At 40.3% G+C, this 20,709-nt stretch overlaps 2 protein-coding genes across 6 annotated transcripts in view; one reads left to right on the plus strand and one right to left on the minus strand.

The window, feature by feature from the left end:
• Positions 1–2,971, minus strand: part of LOC123967615 — a 41,081-nt gene extending 38,110 nt beyond the window's left edge. For 3 of the 5 annotated variants that reach the window (XM_046043752.1, XM_046043747.1, XM_046043748.1), the window contains exon 1: positions 2,775–2,966. The gene's annotated coding sequence lies outside the window, so the exon portion shown is untranslated. Of the gene's footprint in view, positions 1–2,774 lie in introns of all 5 variants that reach the window. The other 2 variants (XR_006824293.1, XM_046043749.1) reach the window with 2 other exon arrangements.
• A 992-nt stretch (positions 2,972–3,963) lies between these two features.
• The window catches only part of LOC123967617, a 27,755-nt gene continuing 11,009 nt past the window's right edge, over positions 3,964–20,709 (plus strand). Inside the window, exons 1-2 of the mRNA XM_046043755.1 lie at positions 3,964–4,083; positions 4,655–5,019. Coding sequence (XP_045899711.1) covers positions 4,713–5,019 — 307 coding nt within the window. The 5' untranslated portion in view covers positions 3,964–4,083; positions 4,655–4,712. The remainder of the gene's footprint in view (positions 4,084–4,654; positions 5,020–20,709) is intronic.

Consider the following 20,709-nt stretch of genomic DNA (forward strand, 5'->3'; position numbering starts at 1 on the left):
GGGTTAGGGGATTGGAGTTGGGAGTAGTCAAGTCGTGCTTGGAGTACCTGGAGTGTTTTTAGCATTTAGCTAACTAGCTACCACCGTAATGTGCATACCTGTCAACTCTCCCGTATTTTACCGTTCTCTCCCGGTGCCCTCGCTTTAAAATATTTCCCTGTAAATAAACCGTTTACTTGCTAAATTCCCCTCCGTTAAAGCCAGTGGCAGCATGTAACAGTGAAGGGAAGTCAAAAGCACCCGCAAATAAAACATGAAGAAGAAAAGCAGCGTGACGGGATCAATCAGGACGGATGATGCGTTACTAAACAGAGTATTTCACATGCATTTGCCCATAAAATAGATAAGTGCGAACCAGAAAAATTATTTACAATGTGCGAGTAAAAACTACAACCGAACAGTTATTTTTGTGCATGAATGGTTATGATTTGTATGTTAGTAATTAGCATTAATAAATGACAGACCAATGTAGACTGTTTTTCTTTTACAAGGATTTAATAAACAACCCACAATTAATTTTAGGCCTGTAGTAGTGATACACTTTTTATGAAGGTTTAATGAATAAAGTGGGGGGGGAATGAGGCTGAAGCAAAGGATAAAAATATTAATTGAGGAGGTTTAAGTTGAATAATAAAGCTTGATTAAGAGTGAGCAGTGATGAGATTTAAGTTGAATGATTGATTAATAATCATCTTGTAAGTTTATAAAACAATTTACTCTTGTCTTAAGTACATTTTGGCCACTCTCAGGCAAATTTATTTAAACTTTTACAAGGTTTCTAAGCGGAAGATGGCTGCATTTTGTCGTGTTACCAAACCTTATGTGTCATTTTGAAACCATGTTTAAAAGCAGGTCAAATAATTCCTTTGTTTATTTTAAATAAATTGTTGGTTACATGTTCAAAAAATGAATATTTGTGACAAAAAATTTAATTTATATGCATACAAGTTGTATTGTAAGAAAATGCAACACCTTTTTCTTGTTTTAAAGGAGACTGAAAACTCAATTTCATTAATGTTTTCATCATGTAATTTATTAAACAGTGGGATAAATGATTGGCCAATCATAATAGAAAACAAATAGTGGTTTATCTTATTTTTTTATGAAAAAATTAAACAATTTAGTAACAGGAATGAGCGCTGGGTAACAGTATGCAGAAATATTCAAATACACTAGGGGGGGAAAAAAGCTTTTATACCAAATGCAAAGAAGAAATGCACGGTACCAATGGATGCATTAGGTCATCTAGTTTCATATGATAGTATCTTCACTCTGGATTTAGAATAGAGCCCATTAAAAATCTGAAAGTTCCCCTCTGGACACAGTCCTAAGGAGGTGAAGAGAGTGTATTTGAGTTTTTAGCATAGAATTAGCAAATACATGAGATATAGTGACCTGGCGTCTACACTTTCTAGTGATTCACCACAAATGTGTATTTTTAAAATAAACAATTAAGTCTAAGAAATAATTTAGGTAACAGGAATGAATATTGTAACTGACCTGCTCCGTCACAGTTACAATATCATTAAATATAAGGAAGAGAAAATTAGAGAACTTACTTTTGGTCTTCCAATGACCTTCAGAAGATGCAGATGATGCAACTTTCTCTTAAACATGGGACTTGTTTTTTTAGAGGGGGGAATGTATTAGTGTAACTTAATTAACTAAAATGTGCATTTTAACTCAAATATTACAAACATTTTAAGAAGAAAAAATGTTTAAAGCATAGATGGGATATGGAGTCACTCATAAATGCAAAAAAAAAACTAGATTTCTCAAGTTTTTAAATTATGATATTACATTGCAGAGTGTAGTTTTAGGGACTGGGAACAGGTAACAAATGCTATTTTTCAGTGTTCTAGATCATTTTTATTAATGTTTAAATTCATTTATCTTGCATTTGCAATTAGATTAATGTGCAGGGCACTTTGCTTAATAATAAAGAGTATTTTAATATTATGCATATTTATACATTTTATGTCCTGGGGACAGAAATGGCACCCATTCGGTGGAATGACCCATTTAATAGCAATAAATTATTTTGCTTCTAATTTCAATCTGATGTCTTCTTTAAGTTTGAATTCAACAGAATACCGTATTATCTCAATTAAAAGTACTGAATTTTATTTTATGTTTAGCAGGTGGATTTTTTCATCTAACAGTCCCATTGGCAGGTGAGCCAAAAAGTTAATTTCCACTCCAGCCTATTAGTCCAGTTAATTAAATTTGCCCTCCAAACCAGGTGTTATAAAAGCCCAAACTTAGATTAAATCAACAGCACACTAGAAGAACACCTGAAACAAGCAGCATCGCTGTTTATTCTCTCATTTAGTCACCATCTTCCTTAGTTGGGCCTATTCGTGTCGCGTTAAGGGCACGTCTGTAAATTTAAACTCTGATTAATGGTGACGGTGTTTATCAGATGTGCGATGTGAAGCCGCACGCGGCCTGTCCGGCATTCAGCATCCTGCTCCCGCACTGATGCAGGAAGCACCGACAAGAAAGACGGGAATCCTGCGTGCTGCTCCTGCAGGTGACACCATTTCACTCACGGCCACAAAAAGAACCCAAACGCTGTAAATTAAATGCAATGAAAATAACGCACAAGCATCCAGGGAGACAGCCGAGGTGTTGATGGGAGCCTACATGTAGTCCAAATCTGTAGGCTGCACCATTACACCCGACAATGCATGTGGCAGAACGTGACAATCGAAATCTCTGCGCTACATTAGTCCTTAAACAAAGCAGATATGAAACAATAAGAGATCACCCACCTCCCGCAGGCTCGGCCTACATCATGAGCGCACGCGGACCCACTCACGCATGTTCATACAGACACATATCAGATATCCCACCGGCTCCGGCGCGCCGTTATTCACCTTCCTGAGCCGTTCCGTTGCACCGCACCTCCACCGCTGCGGTCACGTGAGCGGCTGTTACCGAACCAAGGCCGGCCCCGGTTGTGTCTTAGTGCGCGTGTATTCTTTTAACTACGGTATCGGTACAGACGACGAGTGATCTCCAAAATTGCCGTTCACCATGCACGTGACCCGGAAACCGGTCGAGGTCAAGCATCCCCAAAGTTGTGAAGTGTCTTTAATCCTAATCGCCCGATTTTACTGTTCCTCACCTGTCGATCCCGGCGTGACCCCGAAATCAGTGCGCCTAGAGTCTAATGCGCGTCTAGTCCTACAATTAAGGTACAGGCGCCGTGTGTAGCCAAAAAGTATGTAGATGTCACAATTGGGGTTTTTAATTGAAATTTAAAACACAGAACAGTCAGGGGCTGCTGTATAAGAAGATAAAATACATAAGTAATAACAAAGGAAGGACATAGCAATAAATAAAACAAATAACATAATTAAGGGTAACATCGATTCAAAGTAATATATCATCTGTCCAAAAGAAATTTGTCACACTCACAGTTAGTCTTGATTGTCTTCCTGTTCTTAACGTTTTTAATTGTCATGCTATACTGATGCAGTCCTTGGACAAAGTGTGGTTTGGAGTCAGTCTATTTTTTCTTATACCAATTGTATAAAACAAATTTACTTTTTAGTCTTTTTCCTTCTCATTTCTTTCAAAACATATAAGAATGTCTTTCTTACCTGAAGTTGAAACGTTTGTCCAGTTTTCCTTTTCATATTCAACATTCATATTCATATTCAAGTTCAACATCCAACCAAAACATTCTACAGTATATACATTGATAAAATAAATGACGAATTGATTCTTCATGGAATTGACAGAAAGTGCAAGAATACTCAATATTCAATCTAAACATCTTTTTTACCGGGTATATACGATGTAATATCTTAAAGTAAACCTCTTTTACTTTGTTGTTAAGACAGAATTTGTCTACAATAAGCCACATTTTCTGCCAATTAAAATAGTCAGAGTTATGCCTTGTATGCAGTTCCTGATATATTTATTTGAACATTTATTTTTAGTAATGTCAATGTGGAAAACGGTTGGCTCCTTGAGACCTCACTAACCAAACCTCTGAGAAGTTGCAGCACACTCCTTGGCACAGCATCAAAAACCTCTGCATATTCCTTTGGCGTAACTGGTAAACTGAATTCAGTGAGTAACTGCCCATCAGCACTGACAAGCTGTTTAACTAATACCATTGGCAGCCCATGTCTCATAATATAGTGATTTATTTTTATATTGAATATTCTTGTTGTTCCAAATAATTAGTGGTTGTAAATTAACTTCTGGGCCAGCAGAGCTTGTTTATGATAAATTGGTAATTTATCAATTTTATAGTCACATTTTAATACAAATTCAATTCCGCCCATTAAATTAAATATATTTTTTAGGGATGGTGTTCCAAATATTATCTTTTTCATTAATTAACTTAGTTAGCCATTAAATTTTGAAAGTATTGTTTAAAGTTTCAAAACTTAAGACCTCCAGACCTCCATTTCTTTTTGTGTTACATAAAATATCATTCTTTAAATAATGACATTTATTCCTCCATATGAAATTAAATAGGATTGTATCTAATTTTTTGTATATTACAGTAGTATTTCCAATGATATGGAGACAGATCTGGATATTCCCTCAGCTTTAGAAAGTAGAACTCTACCGTTCAATGAAAGATCTCTCATCAACCACATGTTGAACCTTCTCTTTATTTGTTCAATTATAGCACGCCTGACTGTGACTTTCGATCTCCATGGCGGCCTGAAACGGGATCAGATGACAAAATGATTAGTGGCCCTCATGAAGTGCACCTGAAAGAACATTTTCTGGGCCGGATGAAGCCAGACATCGCTGCTGGAGTGAGGAGATGTTGTATTTCATGGAAAACAGCGTCACTTCCCTTACTTCAACAGGCTCAACATGCAGAAAATCAGAGAACAAAGCAGGAAAACTGGACATTGGCGTATGAATTGTCTGAGTTTGAAACAGGGTGGATATTCCAAGGCGGACTTAAAGCTGAAAAAGAAGGTGGAATGGACTCTGGGGACGGACCTGCCTGTCGCACACCAATGGGTGAATCTTCTGCTAAAAGTGAGTATGACTGAAAATAATGATTGTTATAACACGCATTGAAGATAAAAATGACAACCTGATCAACTGACATTTGAAATGTAGTACACAGATGAAAATAATGGATTTAGAAAGTTACCAGAGTTGTGTTTAAACATAGCAGGTCACAATGTTGTGTTTTTAGCCAACTCCAGGGCTACTATATCTGTTTTAAAGAATCCCGCACCACCGAAACGGCCCAAGAAGAGCAGATTTCAGAATCCTACACAACACCTTTGGCATGCACACTCGATAACACCTTGACTAAACACATAATTTCTGTTATCAAAACACTGTCCCATAATTTTAATGAGAAGAGATCTGATTTAAACTCACATCCAACAAGTACTGAGACTGCAAAGGGTTGAATAAAGTCTGGAGGCATTGAAACATGTCTACCAGTGATCTCTGGCTCCATCTAGTGTCTCTGCTGTGGTACCACAACTGCCAACCTTGGTAAAAACTCAGTCCACAGGCTTCTGCATACAAGTAAAATGACTCAATACACTGCACATGTTTCTGAGGCACAGGTTAATTAATACATTTGAGAAATGATGGAAGAATCACAGACAGGAAATAGAAAGTTTGTGTTTACAGCGTGTTTACTGAACAAAGAAGGCTGCAGATATTTTTGTTTCTCCTTCTCAGTCTGAGCGATTTAAAGGGCATTTTCCACATGTGCCATTGGGTAAGCTGCCGAATTCAATTGGAAGGATTTTGGGCAGATGGGTCCACACCCGGAGTCAGCTGCTTGACCACAAGAACGGTGTACAGCAGTGGTTGGAAACTGGTGAAGAGTGGTGAGTTTTATTTAGGAATTACATCATAGTGTAGACAACGATAAGAAGCTTTCAGAGACTCAAAGGGCTCTTTACACTGGGATGGTTACATGACCTCTGTTCTGATTATGGAGGATAACAAAGACCTGTTGGTTACTTCTCAGCTAAACTTGACCCTTTTGCCGCTGGACTTCCTTTGTGCTGAAGCAGCAGCAGGAAAAGTTGCAGATGCATCACTTGACATTGTGGGATTTAGTGATCTCACACACATGGCGCCGCGTGCAGTTTCACACATCCTAGAAAACATCACATTTATCTGCGCAGAAATGGTTAAGAGATCACACCGCTCTTCTCGGCATGCCCAACACCACAGTTAAAATATGTACTGCTCTTAATCCTGCTACTCTCCTCCCCCCTCCAGCAGATGGTAAACCACATGACTGTGTTGTTGTGTGTCTGTCAGTCTGGGCCAAATCAATTTCGATACTGAGGGGGAGATACTATCGGCCCCTCCCAACTTGGACTGATCCTCGATTTTGCTGAATTCTGATTGGATTAACCAGGATAACATGTACTTAGTATACATATTAATTGTCTTGCTGTCAAAGTAAATGCATTTGGAAAAGAGCAGATGTCAGATAAACCAGTCCGATATGCTGCTGTTGGTGTGGTGAACGAAACGTCTAAACAAGAAAGATTTTTCCAGAATTCTCCATCAACAATGGTGGATCTACAAAAATGTGAACACGGTGGGACTGGGAGATTAAAGGCTCAGGAAACCTTTACAGGTGTTTTGAGTTAATTTGCTAATTGGAGCTCTTCTCGGGTGTCAACATTTCCATCCATCCTCAACCGCTTATCCTGCTTACAGGGTCAGGGGGGGGGGGGCTGGAGCCAATCCCAGCTGACCTGTCAACATTTCTGTATTTTCAAATACATGTGTGCTCTGCACGCTGATCAAACGGGGTCATCACCGCATATTTTTGCTGAATCTCAGTGAATGCTGCTTCTGCTGAGTGTAATAAAATATAAACGACTCTAAATGTTCATAAAATAAATACTTTGAATCATTTATCACCGCTGATGAACCTCACAAAGGATATTATAGCGTTTAAAAGCATTATCTGGAGGTGCATGCAGAACTCTGCAGAACACCGGATATTCCCATAACGTGCGGAGACATGGCTGGTAGCAGTTTGCTCGCTTGAAACACACGGAGAGACACTTTTGGGAGCGTGAGCACAAGCATTGACTAGAATGACTGCGATAACACCGGCAGCCGCGACGCAGACAGACTCAGTGGACTTTCGGTCATGTAAACTTGGTATAAATGACTTTGTAGCAGGTGGGTCCCGTGATGAAGCTCCGCCCCCACTGTGCTGAGAGTCTAGCTCCGCCCCCCGGACAGTGTGTTGGTCAGTTCTTACCTGCCTCTGCAGCTCCCCTTGGCTTTACGCAGCTTTATAGTTTCAGCTCACTGTTTATCTGTCCGGCGGCAGCTTCCGGTTCTGGTTCACTCTCGGCGCTCTCACTGCGTCGTTGTTGTCAGAGAAGAAGCCGTAAAAAGCTGCCGTGTGCTCCTGTTTTGCCCATGTTTGTTCTGTGTTCTATTGATCCTGTTTAAGTGTCTGTTTTTGGTTCTGTGTTTCTCTGCGTAGCCTTGCTTTATTATTCACTCACCTGTTCGAGTTTACTCTGTATCTGGTTTCATGGTTTTGGGTTCTGTGTTGATCGTGTCATGTTTAGGGTTTTGTAGCAAAGTTAGTTCTTATGTTTATCTGCATGTTTTTTACCTGCTCGAGTCCCTTGTCCTTGGTTTCCATGTTTCATTGTAGTCCTATCTCCTGTTTGGTCCGGTCTCAGTCCATGCCCTGATTTTGCGGTCTTTCCATGTTTTGTGTTTTACTCTGGTAGGTCTGTCCTAGTGTGTTCCCAGGTGCTTTACTTCCTGTTTTACTTTGTAGTATTCAGTACTCATGTATCCTTGTCTAGCTTTGCTTCCTGTTTGATTACCTTTCAGCTGTGTTACCCTCCCTGCTCGTTTGCCTGCCTATAGAAGCCCTCAGTTCTGTTTAGTCCTCGTCTGGTCCTTGTTGTCGTCCCAATGTAAGTGTTCTGCTGTGGCTTGTTCCCTGAGTTCTGCCTTTTTTGGGATTTCAGTCTTGTCTGCACTTTACCTGCATCTGCGAGTCATCCTGAGTATTTCTGTTTGAGAATAAATCTTTTGTTAAACAGCATCCTCTGTCTGTGTCTGCGTTTGCGTTTCTCACCTAAGTCTGCACTCAGTGTACCCCATGACAAGTTTATCTGTATAGCACATTTCAACAACAAGGCAATTCAAAGTTCATACATAAACATTAGAGCAACATAGCGAATAAAAAAAAAAAAAAAAGGAGATTTAAATTTTACAAAAGAGTTATAAAATAAATCAGGACAGTAAAAGGTGCAGTGTAAGATATTGATCCACAGCTTTACATTTGATCTAATTAAAGGCTGTGGTAAAAAGAAAAGTCTTCAGTCCAGATTTAAAAGAACTGAGAGTTTCAGCAGACCTGCAGTTTTCTGGGAGTTTGTTCCAGATATACGGAGCATAGAAACTGAACGCTGCTTCTCCAGGTTTATCGATGACCCGGGCCAACGACCCCACTGAGGTTAAATAGCTGAGTTTCCCTGCCAGTCAGTCAGAACTGAAGAAGTCCTTTGGATGAGGGACGAAACGTCTTCCAGTATCTTCAACCAAGTCCAGTTGCCCTTGATTTTAACCTTCGTTGGATAACTATGACCTGGATGACTGAGAATCTTCATAGACATCTCCAGGTTTAGTTTTGAATGTGGGGACAGGAAGCAGAGCTGATCCCAGACCACCTTAGAGGTCTGGATGGTTCATAACCAAGCAGAAGATCAGAAACCATTCAGTGCTTTATAAACCAACAGCAGACCGGCAGGAAGCCAGTGTGAAGACTGGACTGTCAGAACTGGAGTGATGTGATCCACTTTTTTGGTTTTAGTGAGGACTCGAGCAGCAGCGTTCTGAATCAGCTGCAGCTGTCTGATGGATTTCTTAGGGAGCCCTGTAAGGACGCTGTTACAGTAGTCGAGTCGACTGAAGATAAATGCATGGATAAGTTTTTCCAGGTCCTGCTGAGGCATAAGTCCTTTAATCTGTGATATATTCTTCAGGTGATAGTAGGCTGACTTTGTAATTGTCCATGACTACACCAAGTACACGAGCTGGTGAACATGGTGGAGCAGTTAGCAGCTAAAAAGCCAGATATTTCCCTCAGGAGCTGGTGGAGACCAAACACAGAGCTAACAGAGAGAAAACACTGGACTCACCTTCACCAGGCGACACAAACACGACCGAAGCATCATGTTGCTCTGGAGCTGCTGGAGGTGGAAAGTGTTTGCTAAAAAGTTCAATATATCAACTTTAAAAAGGTGATTTAATGTCAATGTTCTGTTCCCAACAAGTGGACAAAAAAAGCTTTTTAGTTTTTAGTTACTGGCAGAGTTCTTAAAAAGGGGCCTCAAACATCCTGCCTCCACCTGTTATCGGATAGAAATACATCTTCAATATGTCATAATACTTTTACTTATTGACACAAGCTCTACGTTATTTAATCTTTAAAAAATGTTGATTTCATTATTAGGCCAACTGCCCAACAAACACTATTAGGATTGCTTGTGACTTTGTCCTTCGTGATGTAGAAATTATATTGAAAATTATTAAGAGCCCGGATGAAAATGACAATCCCACTTTTCCCAATATTTGACTCCCTTCTCCGTCAGGAGGCGAAGAGTGAAAGTTTTGGTTTTATTTATTTATTTTATTAAAATTTTTAATATATCTTTATTTTTTTTTACCACACACGCGCTTACTGTTTATTTACTTTTATTTCTACAGAATTTATATATATATATATAATACAATTAACACACAAACACAACTTTTACTGTTTACTGTTACTTTTACTTTATTTACTTATTTAATGAAATCTATGAAATTAATGGTTAATGGTTCTTGTGTCATTAATATGTAGCTTTGGCAATATAGTTGTCATGTATTCATGCCAATAAAGCTAATTTGAATTTAATTGAAAGTGATTTTCTCCACTGAGCGCACTGAGTAGATTGTGTTGATAAGGGGGGATATTGAGGGAGGGTTTCTTCTGCAGCCAACATTTTGTAATTTGCTTCCTTGCTTGCGGCCAAGAAGATCTTCAGAAGGTATTTGTCACAGACCTTCGGGGATAGTTCCAAGGTATAGAAAGTTAAAAGAGAAATCAGATTTCAGGCTGAGAATCTCTGAGATTAACTGTGCCTCTCCTTTCAAAAAAAGATTATGAGTGAATGAGCGAGAAAGACCAAAAAACCATAGGTATGATCCGGCCCCTCCAGCAGGGCTGCTGAAACCCACTTAATTTGGTTTTCTGATTGATCTGGTTCTTTATTACCGCCAGAGTCTACAATGGGTTGTGTCGCTTGTACAATCGGCACGCTGTGATCGCTCCCTCTGGATGAATTTTATGCATGATCCATGCACTTCTGCAGCTGGGGGCTCTCCGCAGCGCCACACAACTTTCTATTTCCTTCCACATAACAATTGTTCAATATATCGTCAATAAATATTTGATTAAATTCATTATTCATTAGAATCACAAACGAATTTTGTGCTTAATTTTTCTATTAAGATATTTTGGAAAAGGGACAGAAAAAATTTGCTAATATTTTTTTGATAAAAGATTGATCATAGTTCTGAATGTTCTGCCTCAGATATGTGAAGTGATCCACTGTTTGGCATCAAGTGTTTGTCACGTTCTGACATTAATGAATAGTTTAACCATCTGGTTTCTTCAATTTTCAACAAGGGGCAAAAATCAGCCTTCAAACTGGAGAGAAATAATGATTTGACATTTTTCATGATAATTATCGATATCGAGTTATATGAAATCTTTTTAGAGTGATAACATTTTTTTTGATAACATATCGCACAGTCCTACCTTAAAACCAGGTCTTAACCCAAACTGCTCTTTAAACTAGTGGGGTCCAGCATTTTGGACCCCACAAAGCTTTTGGACCCCACAAGTATAGTAAATCACGGCTTTAGGACCCCACAAACATATTAAGACAAAAACACACAGATACACACAAACACACACAACTCTTTCAACTTGGAGGAAACTGCGCTGCCGTTGTTCTCTTGCACTCTAGATGCTGCTTAAAGTGAATAATGTTGGATTACTATTCTTATTTCATGGGCTATTTGGGATGTTGGCGTTACGCATATGTAATAGTATTTAAAAATGAAGTATTACATTTTAAAAGTTCAACAGATTAATGTTTCCTAATTTAATGAGTTAAATAATTGTGGTCTCAGTATTGACCAAAATAATTAGCAGCCCTACGTGGACATTTCATTTAATTCATGAAATTATAGAACATTTGTTGTGTGAAACTGGACTCCTGCCTTTTTTCTATACAGGTAAACGCTTCATTCAATAAAGTTTTTTGCATCTCAACTTTTGTTAAAAATATGAAATGGTTTTAAATTTGGTGAAGAGCACATTATGACTTGTTTAGGACTCGAAACTCACAGTGACTGCTAAGACTTGTGACTTGCAAAACGATGACTTGCTCCCACCTCTGCGTGACCAAGTCAAAAAAACAGAATATCAGAAAGACCTTCAAGCGAGTACAGATATTAAGTATCTTCAGAGCCTTTTTGTTGGAAGAGAAATTAATTGTTCTAAAATAAAGTTTAATTTCCTTCTCAAAGACTATAAATAGGGGTTTTTTGTTTGTAAATTTGCCAGAAATAAAATAAAAGTTATTATAAAATAATGGTCGCAGTGTTGCTTTTCATTACTGAAAACCGGAACCAGCAAGAACAAGATGAAACCTATCGTTTCTATATGAGTCTCGCAGAAAGTACAGTTAGGATCAATGTCATTTTTAAACCTCTTGGGTCACACACTACACGAGCTGACAGCAGCTGTGTCACCCGACGCTGGTCTCCAAACCACCTTTTGTCAAGAAAACACACGTGAAATGTGAAACGGGAAATGAGCGATCCTGCACACGAAACACCTGTTGTTTGTTATTATAAAGATAACAGTTATAAAGACAAAGAATGTGGGTGAAAGGATGGATCAGCACACGCAGGTAGCAGGGATCATCTGAGCTACAGAGAGCTGGAGGGGAGTAAAAAGTAGCTGCCTGCTCTCATTGGCTGGATGTGGATGTCGAGTCAGCCGACTCTTCCAGATATTTATTATATATATATATATATATATATATTTGATGCGTCGTTGAGTAGTTCACACATAACGACAGCCAGACGGTCGCCGACTGGCAGATTGGGCTAAAAATCGTGGAGTTTGAACTAGGCATGTCTTACAGGTGCCCAGTCCTTCATGGTAAGACCTGCCAACAGGTCGAAGTTTACTTTTGGAGCGTCCACTTCCATTAGTTTCCAGTGTAATGGAAATATGTCCTTTAGTGAGTCTTCTGAAAAATCCAGTCCAATCCAGACTAGCTGCAAAGGATCAGTGAAGAAACAGGTGACTTTATATTACTCAGCTATGTTAGGGAGGAAGGGAGCAGGGACCAACTGTCCTGAGATGAAGGCCTATCAAGGACAGTCAGATAAGAAAACTCTCTAACGAGCATCTTTTCCATGGGAAACTTCACCTAGCTGTAACATAATAAAATAATACTAATGAAGCATGCAGGGTGAAACAGTAAACACAGTAAAATATCAAATTTCCATCACACCAGCTAGCCAGTAATCTAGTCAAGGCAAGGCAAGTTTCAAACAACAAGGCAATTCAAAGTGCTTTACATAAAACATAAAAGCAACAAAGGGAAATTGAAAAAACCCACATTAAAATATAATTTTAAAAGGGTGAAAGTAGAAAATAAACAGTACAGTAAAAGCCACAGTGCAGTGTATTAATCCACAGCCTTACATTTGATCTAATTAAAGGCAGTCTAACATTACTACGGATTAGTGCAAAGGAATTTGATGTCATGGCCGCGCTGATTATTCCACTACTATGAACTGATCAGATCGCTTGATTTGAGCTAACTGTTTTATAACTATAATAATAATAATAAATTAGAGATTATGTAGCACTTTTCTAAATACTCACAGCTTTTAGTGTTCTTGCATCCGCTGACCTGAGGCGACGTGTAAAAGTGTGGTGGGGGAGGAGGTCGCAGAGGTAGGGAAGGGCCAGGTTGTTTAAGGCTTTGCAGGTGATCAGTAGAAGTTTAAAGCGGTATTTCACCGGGAGCCAGTGGAGGTTGTGAAGGGGACGAGGACGATGTGATCTCTGCAGAGGGTGGAAGTGAGCATGCGTGCAGCAGAGTTCTGGAAGTGATGAAGTTCATTGATGATTGTGTGTGGTGAACCGTAGAGGACGCTGTTGCTGTAGTCTGGAGGTGATGAGGGCACGGAAGAGTTTTTCTGCAGCAGTACAAGTGGGGCCGGAGGCGGGCGATGTTCTTAAGGTGGAAGAAGCCAGTTTTTGTGACCTGGTTGAGGTCATGTAAGAAGGAGAGGGTGGGGTCGAAGATGATTCCAAGGTTGTGGACCTGGGTGGGGTGGGTGGGAGTGTTAGAGCCGACAATGTTGATTTCAGATAAATGCAGTTGTGTTTTTCAGTAAGGGGGACAAGTTGAAAATGTGTTGAGCATGATTGAGTTTTACAAAAAAGGTCCCTTTGTTGGAATACAGCCGAATAGGTTTTCCAGCTTGATTCATTCCTTTCGATGGTTTTGGGTAATTTCAAAGTCATTAAAGTCGAGGACAAGCCAGCCGTGCTGAGGACTTTCCCGTGTTTGCACTTATGTTTGAAGTGCTATTATCAGATTGTGTTTCTGTGATCAGTGAAGTGACTGCTCCTCCTTAATGAGCTGTTCACAGGCCAAATATTACAGTTAACCTGCTGCTACAGAAAGCTAATTATCAGTGTATGAAAATAATCCGTTCTCTGAGTTTCCAGTGCAGTTAATCAGCAGCAAAGAGAAGAATGCCAATATAAAGTTAGTGTGTGAAAGAGCATAAAGAGTCAGAGGCAGTGTGGCAGGTTGTGTAACTAAATAAAACAAAATCGTGTTTTGACAGCCGGGACAAAATGACAGCATTCATTCCAGATTTGAACAACAATAACATGTTCTTCTTTTTTTAAGCGCGCAGTGTTACTGGCTGAGCTCGACCGAGGAAAACAACCAAATCACACGTTTCTTGTTTCCCTGACTTTCAAATTAAGCTTTAGTTGGAAGGAAGGAAACCCAAATTAGTTTCTGAAATGCTGTCATTTTTAATTGTGTTGGTCATTCAAGGGATCTCACAACACCAGAAATTTAGTAGTCGATACCACAGTAAAAAACTAAAGCAAAACAATAAATCCCATCGTATTCTTCAACATACACTCCTTTAATAAAAACATTTAAACATTACAAAGAACAACTAACAGCTGTGAAAGCTGTGAGAGGATGTTCATGACAGATGAGAGGTGGCTTGGTGTCCATATATTCATAAATGAGCAAGCTGTTAAAATTACTACCATTTTAATGTGCTTAATTAATTATTAAATTTTTTGTTTTACAAACTCAGTTATTGATGATTGAAATTGATCGTACTGCTCTTTTCAGACGGTCCCTAACTCCTCCTACAGTAACACGAGCGTTGGACAGACGTTCAGTTCTTAGAGCTGCAAACTGCATCGACATCTTTGGTGGTTTTCAGCCGATCAAACTGTAACGCGTCTGTCTAAATTAGCTCTCCAACAGATCACAAAACTGGGAGGAATCCAGACTTTGACACGGATTAAACAGACACAAAATCCCAAATAAAATACATTATGAAGACATGCAATATGTCATGTTATTTTAGGTCTGATTTCTGGTGAACTGAACTTTTTTCTCGTTGCTTTTTTATCTTTAATTTATAGCTTACAGCCGAGAAAGACAGTAAAAATCAAGAACAAGAGAACAAGAGGGGGTAACAGAATAATTTATAGCTGGAGTGGAAACCGGGGTGCTGTGGTTCTATGGGAGGCATCTTTGACATCTTAGGTCAGGTTTTTGCTGAGCTCCTGGGGTTTAACTTCTCCCCCGTGCTGCAGCGATGAAGACAGTGTGTGTGTGTTCAGTGTTGATCAGTGACGCTGCTGTGGTCAGACTTTCAGCCACAGGGGGCAGTGAAACACTGTGTTTTCAGCGATCATCCAACAACAGACATCTACATGCACACTGTTCCAGTGAACTTTGCTGTTGTGGTGTCTTGAGTTACCTGAAATGTCTCCATATGGCCGGATGACGGGATGCTGGTGGTCGGCGGCAGGGATGTGCGTGTCTGTGTTGTCTTTTGTGCAGGCTGCCTCCATGCTGTTTTGATTATTCCTGTTTCTCATGAGGTCGCAGTGCTGTGAAGAACAGACCACCGAGCAGCAGAGAGTGTCTGTTATTTGCTGTTTATTTAACCCAGCCAAACTCTCTGTTAATTAATTAATATTCCAGGTAGTCACTGCTCTTTGTGAGGCTGATACAAAAGTGAGTCCACTCCTCACATTTCTGTAAATATTTTATTATATCTTTTCATGTGGCAACGCTGAAGAAAGGACACTTCGCTACAAAGTAGTGAGTGTACAGCTTGTATAACAGTGTAAATCTGCTGTCCCCTCAAAATAACACATCACACAGCCATTAATGTCCAAATTGGGCCCAATTAGCCATTTTCCCTCCCCGGTGTCATGTGACTCGTTAGTGTTACAGGGTCTCAGGTGTGAGAAATGTGGTGTTATTGCTCTCACACTCTCTCATACTGGTGACTGGAAGTTCAACACGGCACCTCATGACAAAGAACTCTCTGAGGATCTGAAAAAAGAGTTTTTGCTCTCTGTGAAGATGGCCGAGGCCAGGGGCTAAGGACCCTTGTTTTCATTTCCAATCACACATTTACAGATGGGTTTTTCAGAGGTGTGTCAAGTAAGTCAAACTTTTTGAATGTCCTACAGAACTTCAAAATAAAAGCTCTCAATAAAACTCAACATGAAGCATTGCTGGAAAAAACGTTCTCGTCCTTTTATTTAGAAGGCACAATCTGTTAAGAGGAAGTGATTATGTGAGTGACAGTAGCCGTTCGGACTGAGATTTGTTTCTGCACCAGCCGCTATCAATTTATTTATTTAAATTTTTTCTGCTATCAAAGCAGACTGTCCACGGGGCACACATTATTGCTGACGGGTCACTTCTGGCCAGCGGGCCACCTGTTGCCGACCACTGGCCTTGGCTATAAGAAGACTGCCAAGACCCTGAATGATGGAGGAGTGAAATAGGACTCCAGTGGCAACCTGTGAAGCTCTGCTGAACTTCATTCAGTGCTGGAAAATAATGGTGGCCACACAAAATATTGACACTTTGGGCCCAACTTGTACATTTTCACTTAGGGGTGTACTCACTTTTGTTGCCAGCGGTTTAGACATTAACGGCTGTGTGATGTGTTATTTTGAGGGGACAGCAAATTTACACTGTTATACAAGCTGCACACTCACTACTTTACACTATAGCAAAGTGTCCTTTCTTCAGTGTGGCATATGAAAAGATATAATCAGATATTTAAATGCGAGGGGTGTCCTCATCACTGTGAGATACAGTATATGGGCCAGTAGCTTATTGCAGATGTATCATATTGGTGTGAAATATGAAATGTCAGTACAGAAACAAATTAGGTTTTGAGGTTAGAATAAGTTTCACTGTTCCAGCTGCCGTGTGACGGAAATGATTCAACGTGCTTTTAGCAGTAAATAAAATAGTTTGCCACACGTGGAAATGGAAAGAAGTTGCATTCAGGATAATGAAGCATCACTAGAGGGGAGGCTGGTGGCTTACATGCTGTATCTTTGAGAAACTAAACCACTGTGTCGTGCTCTTTCTCTTGGTCTGGTGGTGTTGTTCTTGTGGTAGACCTTGGCGTCGGCCTGCTCCACAGATTTCACAGAAGGAATCTTTGTTTGAGATTAGTTTCTTTATTCTGGAAACGAGAAAGTGGAATATATCAACGCCACGATAAGAAACCTAAACCTCCTTAATCGAGAGCGGAGAGTCATGCTGGGTGGGAAGAATGGTGACCTTTTGTTATTCACTCACATTTTCCAGTCTGGATTCTGGTGCAGGAAAGAGAAACACTTAAGTATTTGTATTTACATACTCAGTTGATTGAATGACTCACAGCAGAGAGGTGGTCAGAAGTGTGGATGTGATATTTGCTGATCACATGAAGCCTGATGTTCCTCTGCAGTCCTGTGGTTTGTCAGTGAAGCAGACTGGAGTCTGTCTCCTCTGTGAAACATCTGGATCCTCACAGCGCTGCGTTATTATAAACTATGATAAACCGGTCGTGGGCCACATCTCCCTCTCTCTCCCAGTGGTTTCTTTAATGTGTGTTTTATTGCAGTGAGGACGACTGCTTCACTGTCTGAACCTGGACTGTGTGAGAAAGTTTGGATGTCTAGAAGAACACAGAACATGAATTAACATTAGGCCAAGATCCTGATAGGATATTTTAATAATCAGTGAAGTTAAGCTGCACACAGCGTCGCTATAATGAGCTTAATGCGCCCTAAAATAACAAAACACAGGGAGACCGGGGTTTTTGCACCAACAACAGAAAGAAAGAGAAAAAGGTCGTCCGAGTGAATGTGGAAGTTATTCACTCTCGAAGCACTAGTGTGAAATTGCACGCAGACTTTGGGGACAAACAACATGAACTTGGTGGTTGGTGCTGCTGGTAACAGCACAGAACTGAAAAGACGCCAAGACGTTTGTTTTGTTGATTGGTTCTACAGGGTTTCTTTAGCAAACGTGCCTAAAAACAAGTGAAATCCTTCACAATGTCGTACGCAGGTGTACAAGTGAGGTGCCAGTCTACTTACCACCCGGACACTTACAACTGCTTTTATTGTCAGAAAACTTAACATGTGTTAATATTTGCAAGAACATAAAAACATTCAACAACTAAAGCTGATGATACACGGAGCAACTTTCAGAGCAATGGTGCTGGGCAATGTTGCCGTCAGTGGAAATGAGTAAATCCCCCACCACTCCGCCACCCGCCGCTACTCGCCGCTATCCGCCAACTGGAGGACTGCCCAGCAATATTGCTTAAAAAGTTGCCATGTGTATCATCAGCTTAAGACATAAACTGAACAAAGTTTCACATAGATGTGACTAACATATATAGAAAAATGGGTCCCTGAACAAAGGGGGGGGGTCAAAAGTAACATCAGTATCTGGTGTGCCCCCCTGACAACACCTGCATATACGTGTCGTACGCAGGAAGGCCACAGTTATGAAAACTTGAACACTAAAGAGACTTTTTATTACTGACTCAAAGGTGAGAAAAAGAAAAACACCAAAAGAAAGCTGCCCAGCGTCCCTGCTCATCTGCATAAATGTGCCTTAGGGATGCTGCAGGGAGGCGTGAGGACTGCAGATGTTGCCAGAGCAATTCATTGGAATTTCTGGGCTGCGAGACGCCAAAGTTGTTGAATGGTTTTAATGATCATACAAATATTAACACATGTTAAGTTTGCTGAAAAAATTGAAAGGATGTTTATATTTTTGCTGAAATAAAGAAAAAGTGTACATACTTTATAATCCTCCAGACACACCATACTCACTCCACCTCACAGTAAGAGATCTGTCACATCTAGTGTGTTCGGTGTTTTGGCTTGTGAGCTGAATTATTGTGACTTTGTTTTTAGCACCTTTTGGCCGTAAGAAACGACCTTTTGTTCGTTTGTATCCTCTGTATGTGGATAAAAGAGTGTCATCTGATCTGAGCACGAGGGAGGGGAAAATCCAGCTGTCTGATGTTTTACAACAAAGGCAGCTGAGAAAGATATTCTGAGGGAGGAGAGCGCTCAGAGGAGGGAGGCAACAGGAGGAACCTGGGATTCAAGCACTTCTCATCATCCGGACCGCAGCATTATCTCGGATTTAAAATACTTAAAAACATGCAGACACTGACTCAGACTCCCACGTACAATTTTTTCCCAGCATCACTTTGATCGATTGAAACCTCCGAAGAACATTAAAGGAATTCTTCAGAATTAAACCACAATGACCAGAACGTTTCCATAGAACAAATGTAACAAGACTAATAAACCCAGGAGGCACTTCCACACAACTCCGAATGAAAATGATTTTATGAAGCCTTTTGGGGACATTTCTTATTATTTTTATGTGTAATTTAATTTCCCCGCAGAACGTTTTACCTGCACAGGAACTCCTGGGATGAACAAAGTAGTTTTTACAGTGTGCATTACACTGCTGGTGCCATGTTTCATAGACACACGCTGGCTTAAAAACTTTAAACTGAGTCCAGAGAAAACAGAAAGTCGCTCACTCTGTGGGCAGAGCTTTTAGATGAAGGTCACCAGCTTTTTCGTTCACGCTCCATCTGGAAAGCAGAGCCGATCGCAGGCAGCCAGATCCAGCCTGGGGAGACTTTCTATTCCAAGGAAACATTACGCAACTACACAAACTGCTCTGACAGACCACTGACCGGGACCCTGTCTTCTTCACTTTTGTGCAGAAACATCAGTTCAGTTAGGAACCGAGAAGCAGAATCCAAACGCACGGGTCTTATCCAATCCACGGTTCTTGTTCAACATGGAACCAGTACCAACACATACTGTGGCGAGATCAGTTTCTCTGACTTTACGACAACTTGGATCTGTTTTCTCTTCTTTCTGTGTTTCCCTATTTAGTCTTGTTCTTCAGTCTCCTGTCACACCAGCAGACAAACCAAAGCAGAAAGCTTCCAGCAGCACTTTAAATTACTGATTTCCTGGCGTTATTAACATATAATACTGTATTCAAACACCACATCAGTGTTTGTTAATACCTAGCGTGATGGAGAACAGGATGCAGGAAACAAGGCTCACAGTCAGATTGTCCTTATGAAGTTGAACTGTTCTGATTTGTAAAAGCATCCAAACCCCAGATTTTATACACTGTTCATGGTTTTGAATCAGAACTTGACCGATATTGGACCGATTACTTGAGAGTTTACACAGATAACAGTGCACCCTCGTAGGGTGGGGCTCTATTTATTCAACTCTATAATAAAGGTATAAAATGCCCCCAAAAACCTAGTTCACCAGGTTTTGTTCACCAAATGCTTTTTAGCAGATTTCTTTTATGTACACACCATCAATCAGCCATGTACAGTGAGGAAAATAAGTATTTGAACACCCTGCTATTTTGCAAGTTCTCCCACTTAGAAATCATGGAGGGGTCTGAAATTGTCATCGTAGGTGCATGTCCACTGTGAGAGACATAATCTAAAAAAGAAAATCCAGAAATCACAATGTATGATTTTTTAACTAATTATTTGTATGATACAGCTGCAAAGAAGTATTTGAACACCTGAGAAAATCAATGTTATATTTGGTACAGTAGCCTTTGTTTGCACTTACAGAGGTCAAACGTTTCCTGTAGTTTTTCACCAGGTTTGCACACACTGCAGGAGGGATTTTGGCCCACTCCTCCACACAGATCTTCTCTAGATCAGTCAGGTTTCTGGGCTGTCGCTGAGAAACACGGAGTTTGAGCTCCCTCCAAAGATTCTCTATTGGGTTTAGGTCTGGAGACTGGCTAGGCCACGCCAGAACCTTGATATGCTTCTTACAGAGCCACTCCTTGGTTATCCTGGCTGTGTGCTTCGGGTCATTGTCATGTTGGAAGACCCGGCCTCGACCCATCTTCAATGCTCTGACTGAGGGAAGGAGGTTGTTCCCCAAAATCTCGCAATACATGGCCCCGGTCATCCTCTCCTTAATACAGTGCAGTCGCCCTGTCCCATGTGCAGAAAAATACCCCC

The sequence above is a fragment of the Micropterus dolomieu genome, linkage group LG03 (genome assembly GCF_021292245.1).
Source record: "Micropterus dolomieu isolate WLL.071019.BEF.003 ecotype Adirondacks linkage group LG03, ASM2129224v1, whole genome shotgun sequence".
NCBI classification, from domain to species: Eukaryota; Metazoa; Chordata; class Actinopteri; order Centrarchiformes; family Centrarchidae; genus Micropterus; species Micropterus dolomieu.